This window comes from Balaenoptera borealis (genome assembly GCF_965194805.1).
Source record: "Balaenoptera borealis genome assembly, chromosome: 13".
Classification (NCBI taxonomy): domain Eukaryota; kingdom Metazoa; phylum Chordata; class Mammalia; order Artiodactyla; family Balaenopteridae; genus Balaenoptera; species Balaenoptera borealis.
The window spans coordinates 42,536,028-42,547,882 of NC_138870.1; the positions used below are offsets into that span (position 1 = coordinate 42,536,028).

The 11,855-nt window shown below is 45.0% G+C and overlaps 1 protein-coding gene across 7 annotated transcripts in view; it reads right to left on the reverse strand.

Annotated features, from left to right (window-relative positions):
* RACGAP1 (Rac GTPase activating protein 1) overlaps positions 1–8,854 on the reverse strand; it is a 33,243-nt gene extending 24,389 nt beyond the window's left edge. For 2 of the 7 annotated variants that reach the window (XM_082352416.1, XM_082352415.1), the window contains exons 1-2: positions 4,435–4,582; positions 3,745–3,860 (exon numbers count right to left, since the gene is read on the reverse strand). Coding sequence is in view for 1 of the 7 variants with exons in the window: in XM_082352420.1 (XP_082208546.1) it covers positions 8,098–8,138 (41 nt within the window). In the remaining 6 variants the exon portion in view is untranslated. Of the gene's footprint in view, positions 1–3,744; positions 3,861–4,434; positions 4,583–8,097; positions 8,152–8,723 lie in introns of those variants that run through there. The other 5 variants (XM_082352420.1, XM_082352417.1, XM_082352419.1 and 2 more) reach the window with 5 other exon arrangements.
* Between the last annotated feature and the right edge of the window lie 3,001 nt (positions 8,855–11,855).

The following is an 11,855-nucleotide window of genomic DNA, read 5'->3' on the forward strand; positions in this document are numbered from 1 at the left end:
TCGCCGCAACTAGAGAAAGCCTGTGCACAGCAATGAAGACCCAACGCAGCCAAAATAAATAAATTAATTAATTAATTTTAAAAAAGAATATAGGGTATTATAGTGGGTATAAATTTTTTGCTTTTGTTTTGGTCTGATTGTTGTTATTTACATCCTAGAACAGTGATTACCAAATCATAGCTGGAACCCAGATCAAAAAGAAGGGAGGAGATAGCAAAACTTGACCTGGTCTAGGCTCTTAAACAAGCTCTTCTACATGAGGCTCATAGCATCTGAGAAGAGTTAATTTTTCCTCTAACACAGATTTACTTTGGGCAATCCAACAACAGCACTAGAAAATATAATCCTCTTCTCTTTATATGCTAAGGGACCATGTATTTTTATTAATGTGCTACAGAAGTGACTCTCAGGAATTATTTATAGATGCCAAAAATATCTTTCTGTATCAGTACTAACTCTGATATCTCAGCCAAATTGTAGCTTGAAAAACTAAAATTTACTCATCCTATTCAATGTCAATTGAAAATGGCCTTAATTTTCCTGCTGGGTCACATTTTTACCCTCATGAATACTTCTTTATTTCCCCCCCTTTATTATTTAGCTCATAGCTAGGAGATACACTAATGTGAAAGGAAACAAAAACAAAGTCATATTGCAGAACATTGCTTTGCAGCTGTAAAACAGATGTCACTTTTTCACTACAGAGGCGGCTGCCTTTCGGGAAAGCTGAAATGATCCTTGTGTGTAGAAAGGAAATCAGTTTGTTGAGTGCTTTAAACAAAAAAGTGCTAGAGAATCTCAGCTGTTATTGATGAGAAGCCCCAGAGGTGGAGAAGTCACTGTGTTACAGATTCCCAATCTGTGAGTATCCCTAAGGGAGCAATTTGGCATCACCAGGAAAGAGTCTCAGCTTGATGTGATTGCTTTCAGTCCCCAATTTAATTTCAATCACCCAGCCACGAGAACAGAGATCATCCTTCAGAATAACAGACTATTACAGATCTTACTGCAGAGTATCCTGGGAAAAGTCTCTAGCCTCTTCTTCCTCCCCTTACAAACAACATTATTAAGAGAACTATACATCAGGTTTTAGATGCATTGAGGGTGTTAAATACTGTCACACAAAGCAGTGCGTTTTTCAGGGAAGAGTTTTAATGAAAAGCATTCTCACAAACATTACTAAATCTGGAGAGTCCCAAGAAATCAACAATACAGGTTCTCTGTTCTCTGCTGTCAAGAAAAAACATTCCCTAAGACTGTCTCAATACTACAAGATTCTTTCAAATGAAAGCATTTCGGAATAATTCTTTTTCCCAAATGTCCAGCTTCTGCTTCACCATATCAAAGCCTCTATTCAACTGGCAGGCAGAAGGAACATCTTGAAACCGAATGTTCTCATGAGCAAGTCAATTGCAGAAAGAGTAAACAGAACATCCTCAGTCCAACATGAATGAAGATTAAAGTACGGAATGGGAGGGAATTCCCCGGCTGTCCAGAGGTTAGGGCTCTGCACTTTCACTGCCAAGGGCCCGGTTCGATCCCTGGTGGGGGAACTAAGATCCCGCAAGCCCCTGCAGCATGGCCCAAAAAACAAAACGAAATAAAACAAAAAAAATGGAATGGGACAAGTTGAATTACTATTTTTCAGCAAATGATTACCAGTTCGTTATACTAAGTTCTCCTCTTATTTTTTCTTCTGTGAATTCCTTCCATTCCATTCCTCAGGGTCTAGTATAAGTCTTACCAACTCACTAAAGCATTCCCTAACCATTTTAGTCCAAAATAACCTCTTTATTATCTATAACACTCACTTGGCAGATATAAAACACTGCCTCATACTGTTAATTTTCTATGTTCAAAAAAAAAGGATATCCCTGGTGGTCCAGTGGTTAAGACTCTGGGCTTCTACTGCAAAGGGTGAGGGTTCGATCCCTGGCAGGGGAACTATGATCCCTGCATGCTGCAAGGTGCGGCCAAAAATTTAAAAAAAGAAAAAAAAAAAAAAAAGTTTTTTAATGGTGAAACTAAAACCTCACCACCCTAAACAACTATATGCACCTCCCTATCTAATCTTTGCCCATTATGCACTCATATTTCATCAAGTTGCAATCACAGATTTATACATAATTTTGTGTTTTACTTTTTTTATATCATGTTTCCATTAAGTTACAAAAAGTTCATGAACATTTATTTAACTGTTCTCTTCCTTGGACATTTAGGTAATTTCATTTTTCTGTTACATCTACTTAGAACCTCTCACATGGTCACTCCTTCACTTCCTTCAGGTATTTATTCAAATGTCATTGCCTCTTACAGATGGCCAATAGGCACATGGAAAGATGCTCAACATCGCTAATTATTAGAGAAATGCAAATCAAAACTACAATGAGGTACCACCTCACACAAGTCAGAATGGCCATCATTAAAAAGTCTGCAAATAACAAATGCTAGAGAGGATGTGGAGAAAAGGGAACCCTCCTACACTGTTGGTGGGAATGTAAATTGGTGCAGCCACTATGGAAAACAGTATGGAGGTTCCTTAAAAAACTAAAAATAGAGCTACCATATGATCCTGCAATCCCACTCCTGGGCATATATGTGGAGAAAACTATGATTTGAAAAGATACATGCACCCCAATGTTCACAGCAGCACTATTTACAATAGCCAAGACATGGAAACAACCTAAATTTCCATTGACAGATGAATGGATAAAGAAGATGTGGTGTATATATACACAAATAGAATACTACTTAGCCATAAAAAAGAATGAAACAATGCCATCTGCAGCAACATGGATGGACCTAGAGATTATAAGTGAAGTAAGTCAGAAAGAGAAAAGACAAATACCATATGATATCATTTATATGTGGAATCTAAAATATGGCACAAATGAACTTATTTACAAAACAGAAACAGACTTAGACACAGAAAACAAACTTATGGTTACCAAAGGGGAAAGGGGGTGGCATAAATTAGGAGTTTGGGATTAGCAGAATCAAACTATTATATATAAAATAGATAAAGCAACAAGGTCCTACTGTATAGCACAGGGAACTAGATTCAGTAAACTATAATGGAGAAGAGTATGAAAAACAATATATATATATATATATATATATATATATATATATATAAAACTGAATCACTTTGCTGTACACCAGAAACTAATACAACATTGTAAATCAACTACACTTCAATTTTTTAAAAAGTCATTGTCTCATTCTTAACCACACTATTTTAAATTGCATCTTTCCCCCCAACACTTCTCTGCTTTATTTTGCTCAAAAGCACTCATCTCCATCTAACATACTTATATATTAACTTACTTATTTTGTTTATTGTCTGTCTCCTCAATAGTTTAAGTTCCAAGAAGGCAGAGATTTTTGTTTGTTCATCGCTGAGCCCCTGGTGCCTAGAACAGTGCCTGACACTTGGCAAATGATTATTAAATATTCACCGAATAAATAAATTGAACATCACCGAGGACAGTGTTTTTCTTCAGGTGGCCGTGTGCCTTAAAATGGATTTCCAAAGCTGGGATTACCAAGTCAGAGGTTAAAAACCTCTTATGACTCTTGATAAACAGTGCCAAAATATTTTCTAAAAGGGCCGTACTAATGCACAGTACTCTCAACAGTGTAAAGGCCTACTAAAGGTAACACAATCTGTTACCTTTCTAAGTTCTATTAACCCAAATAAACTGCAAGCTCCTTTAAAGCCAAGTAAGATTGTCTTGTACTTACATTTTGCACTTAATAAGTACCTGTTGAATGATTAAGCTATAGGAAACGCGTCTTCTCTAAACACTTTCAATAACTCGAAAAGTTCACCTTCTACGTTGAAGAGTATGATGACGTTTCTTTAAAAAAAAAAAAAAAAAAGCTTATCTTCCCACCCACCTCACGTTCCTATGCACACCCTCTGTCGAGGAATGAAATCCTGAAGAGGGATGTATGTGAAATGGCCTCGTTGTTACTAAGGCTGGGATTTAGGACGGGAAGGGCAAGATGTCATTGCCTACCCAGACACACACAGCCCACTAGGAAGAGGGGCTCCACTGGGAGCCGCGCCGGCCTCTCAAACACCAGGGCTTTTTCCTTCGAAAAAGTCTTGTTCCTCTGTGGAGAACGGGGGTGTTAGCCCACCCACTCCCTAACTCTGTCTTTAAGTGAGAGCCACTTCTTTGGGGTGGCTCCTGCCCTGTTCAAGCCACCATCTCAAAAAGACGCCCCCGGCTTTCCACAAGACACGGCGCCAAGAAAGAAGCCACCCACTTCCCAGCCACCGCCCCCTCAGGCCGCCCGCGCCCCCGGCCCATGGAGAGCCTTCAAAGGAGGGGCTGTAGGTGCCGGCCTCCACCACGACCCGCGAGGAAGCCACGGCTCACAACCGCGGACGCCTGCCTCCCACCACAAACCCAGCGCCAGACGCACCTTTTCTCGCAACTCCCAGCACCCACTTGGCCGGGTCCCCCGGGCCCCACCTGGGCGGCCTTCCACTTCCCTCCGCGCCTCACCCAACGGCAGAAAAGCTCCTCACCGCCAGCTCGTGTTTGAAATCCGGCACCAACCAATCACAGAGAAATTTATTCCTCCCGCGCTGACCCCTACGCTGCGACGCACGCGTCGGGGCCACGGGGAGGGGGCGGGGACAAGGCTGGGCATGCGCGTTCTGATAGAGCGAAGCCAAAGGCAGCCATCTTGACTAAGGTCAACCGTTTTTTGTTTTTTGTTGTTGTTTCCCCCTTCCCCCAACACCCTCCGGAGCCCTTTCCTGAAGCCATTCACGATACCATGTTGACTAAGGGCAAGTGATACTTCTTGAGTGCAAATTATTCTTGGCCTTACTGTTTTCTACAGACTGAGAAATAGGACTTTTGGAAACTGTTAACTGAACAGTGTCTCATCTCTCGATTGAATAGGAAGAATTCCGGAAGGAGATAGAACAGCAGTCATTTACAACCATATATGCTGAGCTGTACACTGCCTTCATTGATTCCTGCATTCCAGGTTTTCATTTGACACACATTTATTAAGTGCACCAAATTTGTAACAAGGACTCTCCTAGGAACTGGAAAAATAAAGATGACATGATATCTGCTTTCCAGTAGCTACACATCGGGAAAACAAAAATAAATGTAAAATGAAAGCGCCATGATTTCATTTAATAAACGTTCATTTAGAACTTGGCATTGTGCTAACACGGGGCTTTCATACTTTCTTTTAATCCAAATCCACAGTGAGAAACAGATTTTACATTACAACCACGTAGTACAGAACTCTGCTTATCCTTACTCCATGACTGTATTCTGAACTATTTTTTTCCTATTCTCTTACCACCACCCCTGCCATGTTGGTTGTCCCTACCTCATTGAATTTATTAATGATTAGCTACCTGCAACTTGAAAAAAATACTGGCTAATGCATGCAAGAAGCAGTGCGGTTTAAAGGGAAGATCACAGGTTTTATAACCAGAAAACTTGACTCCATTTAAACAAATACTGTGGAGCACTTTTGTGCCTCCGCATACTGCTGAACCAGCTGCATCATCACTTTTTAACCCTTCTGTACTTCACTTCCTCCAACTATAAAACAGAAATAACAGTATCAACCCTATCTCACAGGCTTATTCCTAGATCAAACAGGAGAGTATGTGGAACACTATCAAAGTTTACACTTTGTAAACTGTAATAAAGATTTTTCTTATTATTAGGAAAGAGATGAAGAAATATTAACTGTACATATATTATCCCATTTAATCCTTCCCACAACCCTTCAAGGTCAGGAGCGCTCATTTAGGTGATTGCATTAGCCTGTGCCTCCTTACACCTATAATACAGTTAAACATATACAAGGACAGAATATGTGTAAAGTGCTTTAGAAGCACAGATGAGGAAGCAATTAATCCTATCAGGGGAGCGGGAGTGTTAGAAAAGCCTACAGAGACTTGTTATCTGAGCTTGGACTTGAAGTATGAATAGGAATTTACCTGATAGAAAGGGGAGGCAATTCCTGCCAATGTGACCTTTCAGAAATGAGTCACATGTATATATAATAAATACACAAGCAAAGGATTTGTGAAGGTTTAGTGCTGTGAAGGAATATTTACCTTAACATGCAGGTAACTTTGGGGGTTCAGTGGGTGTGACACCTCTTGTGCAGCTTGGGCCTGAGGAGGGGAAGAAGCTAGCAAAGAATGACCAGACTAGGAAAGGATGGGACTTTATCCTGTAATTGACACAATGACAAGACAATGGGGCCTGGGTTGACTCCGACTATGTTTGCATTTTACATAGGTCGTACCGGCAAATGGCATGGAGGATTATCTGGAGAGGGGAAAATCTGAAGGTAGAAAGACTCTTGCTTCATTGTTAGGGAGAGGACCTGAGCTGAATTAGGCCAGTGGCAGCAGGGATGGAAAGGAGAGGACGGGTGGGAAAGACATTCATGAAATGAAATGAATTTATTAAATGATTGGATCTAGGGGTTGAGGGAGAGAAGGGGGTGTAAAATGACTCAGCTTTCTCCCTCTCCCTTTCACCCCTTATCCAATTACTTAGCACTGCTCTTAAGTATCTCTTGTATGTACCCACTTTACTTCTTCCTACCTTCACCACCCTAATCCAATTCAGTGGTCCAAGCCATCAGTGAATCTATTTACCCCTCACTTGCATTCTTTACACCCTGAATGATCTTTTTTTTTAATTTTAATTTTTTAATACTTATTTATTTGTTTGGTTGCATGGGTCTTAGTTGTGGCATGCATGTGGGATCTAGTTCCCTGACCAGGGATTGAACCCGAGCCCCCTGCATTGGGAGCGAGGAGTCTTACCCACTGTGCCACCAGGGAAGTCCCCTGAATGATCTTTTAAAAATGCAATCCTAATCATGCCTCTCTTTTGTTTAAAACCATTAATGACTTCAACTTCCTCCTCAATAAAGACCAAAATCCTTAATAAGGCTCTCCTAACCTGGCCCTGGCTTGCCCCTAGAGCTGCACTTCCTGACGCTCTGGCGTTTGCAGTTCCTCTTCCCCACCCTTACAGCCTCTTTACCTGGCTAAATTCTACTCAGCCTTTTGGGCAGCTGAGATGTTTTCTGCCTTGCTCAGGGAGGTCTCTGAGGCCTAGAGCCATGCCTTTGCTACAAGCTTCCCCATCATCCTCTTCCTCTGCTGTCACACATGTCAGCTCATCTGTTTCATCTTCCTGGTTCTTCTAGTCACCAGCTATATGGCCTTTCAGAAGTCATCTGTGCCTTTGCTCACTCGTCTATAAATGTAAATCATAATAATACCTATTTCATAGAGTTGTTGAGAGGAATAAGTGAGATATCCATGTAAAGCAATTGGCACACAGGACTTCCCTGGTGGCGCAGTGGTTAAGAATCCGCCTGTCAACGCAGGGGACACGGGTTCGAGCCCTGGTCCGGGAAGATCCCACATGCCGCAGAGCAACTAAGCCCGTGCACCACAACTACTGAGCCTGCGCTCTAGAGCCCGTGAGCCACAACTACTAAGCCCACTCACCACAACTGTTGAAGCCCATGCGCCTAGAGCCTGTGCTCTGCCACAAGAGAAGCCTGACCACAACGAGAAGCCCAAGCACCACAAGGAAGAGTAGCCCACACTCCCAGCAACTAGAGAAAGCCGGCGGGCGGCAACAAAGACGCAAATGCAGCCAAAAATAGGTTTAAAAAAAAAGAGTTCGCACAGTTCCCTGGCACAGAGTAAGTGCTCCGTAAATATTCCTGATTTTCCCTACTAGACTGTAAACTTCCAGAGAACAGAGATGGTACTCCTCTCATTTACTGCTATAATCTCTTGATTTTGCAGCTCCAATAAACAGTCCTTTGGGTGAGTGGAGGTGAGTTCAATAGGATGGTGGAAGCATTCCACTCCATCACCCAAATTCTGTCCCAAATGATGGATGAGGGTTGGTGACACTGCCCCCCCCCCAATTCCTCCCTCCACCCAAAGCACCACCACACCCCTCCCATTCCACTCAACCCCCTTCCCTGCTGCACCAGCCCGGTGAGAAGAAAGCACAGGAAAGGTGAGGGTGTGGGGGGGTGCGGGGGCGGGGGGGGGTCTTAAACCTCTTTCTTCCCAAATTATAGTTGTCTGGGTAGAGAGGCATCCTGGGGCTGCACCTGTAACGGAAAAAGCATGAGAACTGATGCCAGAAAGCATGGATTCGACTCCAGCTCGACCACCTATTAGACGAGAGATGTTGGCCTGGTTTTTTAATCCCTCGCATTGGGAGAGCCCCACGCACCGGATGGTTCGGAGGTGCCAGCGAGATAACGATTGTAAACGGGCCTCTGTCGGCTGGAACGCGCCGTCGGAGGATGCGTTAGCACCGCTGCGCCCGCCCTCGCTGCCGCACGAGGCAGAACCCTCACCCCGCTCCGGCGCGCTGGAGCAGCTAATGGGATTTATGCTAATGCGAGGACGCGGATGACCGGCCGAGCGCGCCGCCCCGCCGCCACCCGCGCCCCACCTCTCGCCCGGCGGGCCGCCTGCCCAGAAATCGCGACCGGGGAACGGGCACCGTCGGTCGCTGGGCAGTGGGGGGCCTGGCGGGGCGGGGCGAGTCTGGGCCCGTGGCGGCGGGCCGTCTAGTCGCCGCCCAGGGTTTGTCTTCATCCTCTCTCCCCCTCTCGGTTTTTATCTCCCAGTTCCTTCTCATTTGCTCTCCATCTCTAGAGGTCTTACTCCCTACCTCCATTCGAGAATTACTGTTCCCTCCGTCAGTTACACCAGGACGTCTGGAGCACTTCCGCGTTCCAGCCAGTGCGCTCAGCGCCCGCGTGGGGTGGGGTACAAGCGGCGCAGAGTGCGGAGGTGGGGACTGTGTTCTGGGGGTTCGGGGGAAGCAAGCCCATTTCTGGCTGGGAATCAGGGAGGAAGAGGCGTCTGAGCCGAGCTTTGAGGAACAGATAGGATCCCAACGGGGAGGGGAGTGGGAAGTGAAGTAGTCAGAAGGGTTAAGAGAAAAATGGAGGGGACTTCCCTGGTGGCGCCGTGGTTGGGAGTCCGCCTGCCAATGCAGGGGACACAGGCTCGAGCCCTGGTCCCGGAGGGTCCCACGTGCCCCGGAGCAACTAAGCCAGTGGGCCACGACTACTGGCCCTACGCTCTGGAGCCCAGTGAGCCACACTACTGAGTCTGCGTGCCACAGCTACCGAAGCCCGCGCGCCTGGAGCCCGTGTTCCACAAGAGAGGCTGGCGGCAGTGAAGAGTGGCCCCCCTCGCTGCAGCTGGAGAGGACCCGTGGGCAGTAGCGAAGGCCCAAGGCAGCCAAAAATAAATAAATAAATAAAAATTTAAAATAAATAGAACAGGAAAACTGACATGAGACCCAGCAATTTCATTAAAAAAAAAAAAAAAGGAAAGAAAATGGAGAAGTAAATCCAGCATGGCCGAAGTGCAAGGATCTTGAAGGGGGGTGGTAAAGACTGGAGGGAATTTTGAAATCACAGTATGAGAGACCTTGAATAAATTAAGATTAATTCTCTAGGCACTAGTGAGCAATTGAAGGTTTTTGAGCAAATGGCAGGCGAGTACTTCTTCCTATTCTCTAAGAGAAGCAGCAAAGCATAGTGGTAAAATGCATGGGCTCTGGAGTTATACTGGCCCTGGTTCAAGGTCTATCTCTGTCACTTATGACCTGTGTGATGGGCAACTTGACTTATCTGTGCCTCCATTTCCCTATGTATTAAATGGGGATGATAATTATAGTCTAAAGGGCTGTTGGGAGGATTAAATGAGACAGTGTTTGCAAAACTCTTAGCACAGTGCCTGGCACATAGTAAGTGCCCCATAAGTATTAGTTATTATTACTTTGTGTCTCCCTGTCTTCTTCTCTGTTTCTTCCCTCTCTTTCTTCTGATCCTTTCCTCCCTCTCAATGAAAAAACAGAAACAAACAAAAAAATCTTCCCAAATCCGTGGTTTCCCTGCCCCATGCCTAGGAATCACCCTCTCACAATGAATAAAGCGTTGAATTAAATCAGACTCTAGTAGAACCAAGTCCCCTTCAGAAACACACCTGTGCCTCTCCCAGGTGCCCAGGCTCAGCAGAGCCTAGCTTAGGGGAGGAGGTGTAGTTATCGAGGTCCTGAACTCATCTCTACTAGATTCCAGGCTCCTTGAAAGTCGAGACCACAGCTCATCCACCCTAACCTCGTCCCACTTCTAACAACGTGCCTGACGTTCAGTAGGTCCCTGCTCTAGACCAGTGGTTCTCCAGCATGCATCAGAATCCCCTCAAGGGTTCTTGTTAAAACAGATTGCTGAGCCCCACTGTTAGAGTTTCTGGTCATTAGGTCTTTGGTGGGGCCTGAGAATTTGCATTTCTAACACATTTCCAGGTGATGCTGATGTTAGTGATGTAGGTACCACACTTTGAGAACCACTGCTCTAGAATAGCTGTTGAATGGCTACCTCCAAGAAAATGAAAGTAGCTTCACCAGCCCTTTCCTATGCCCAGCTGGTCATGAGCATCCAAAATATGGATCCAAGGCCTAAAATCATGAAGAGTGAAACTCAGGAATTTTCTAAAAACTTCCCAAGTGATTCTGATGTGCAAACAGGTTTGAGTTCCACCAGCTTTGTATTGCCACCCTGCACTCTCCCCCCGCTGACACTCCTGTATTCCCCTCCTCATTGTGTCCACCTCAGCTAACCCTGACCCAGCAAGGGCTACTGCCTGCCTGCACTTTACTCAGAGGACGCTCGCCTACTCACGTTCAAGGTGGCTGGAACTGTAGGGAGACAGGCTGGGAAGAGGAAAGTAGCTGGTTCTGAAAAAAGACCAGAGATTTATGTAAATTGTAACAAGTAGCACTTAGTACTAACTCTTAACCCTAAAAGTTAAGTCCAGAACCAGTGATCGGAGTCAGGCCTGGAATCAAATCTGGGCTCTCTCCCTCTCTGCTCAACTTCTGCAGTCTCCCGTGTTAAATGAAAATAACAGAACCTACTTCACAGGATCGATTTGAGGATTAAAAAGGAGATTATGGATGCAGAGTTCCCTTCCTCAGTTGTTGCTATTTATCCAGAAATTTCACACACATTTCATTAGATTCTCAACAGTCCTGTGAAGCAAGAAAGGCATTATTCCCACAGGAAGGGGAATGTTCAACTGCTTGTTCCCTCCCATATTACAGATGAGAAAGCTGAGTCTCAGAGAAGTTAAATGACTTGCCCGGAGTCTGTGCAGTTTGGGTAAATGGGGGAAGGGCTGGAAGCAGAGCGGGCTGCTCCTCTCCACTTACTCTCTGTTTGTTCCTTTGCCATCTCCTTCCCGTGGGCCCCTTTTACAGCTCCTCTAGGTGTGTTTTACCAGATCTGAACGGAAGGAAGTCGGTGGTGGTGGGGGGGGGGGGTTCTCTCTGCACCTCTCGGGGATGGTCCTGCTCTCCCACCCACCACCCAGCCCTCTGCCTGCAACCTCCTCCCTATTTCGGCCCCTATAGGACTGATACTGGCAGTCCCTGTGGCAAACATCTACCCTGAATTCAAATTCTGGTGCCACCCCCTCATGAACTGTGTGAATTTAAACAGATCTCTTCCCCTCTCCAGGCCTGTCTTCTCATCTGTGACATGAGGAGTGGTTTAAATCCATGGTTCCCAAATTTAGAGGCCTTGGAGTGATCACAGGAGATTTAGCCCCTGGCTCCATAAAGACTGTGAGTAACCCATCTGTGTGTAATTAACTGTCTGTGTGTAACTCTGTGATTGCTGGAGGATGAATAAAATACAAATGAGCTTTAATGATGAGATCCAGAGCTCAGTCATTATGTGTTTTCTCAATCAACAGATATCAAAAATACAACTACTGGAATTCCCTA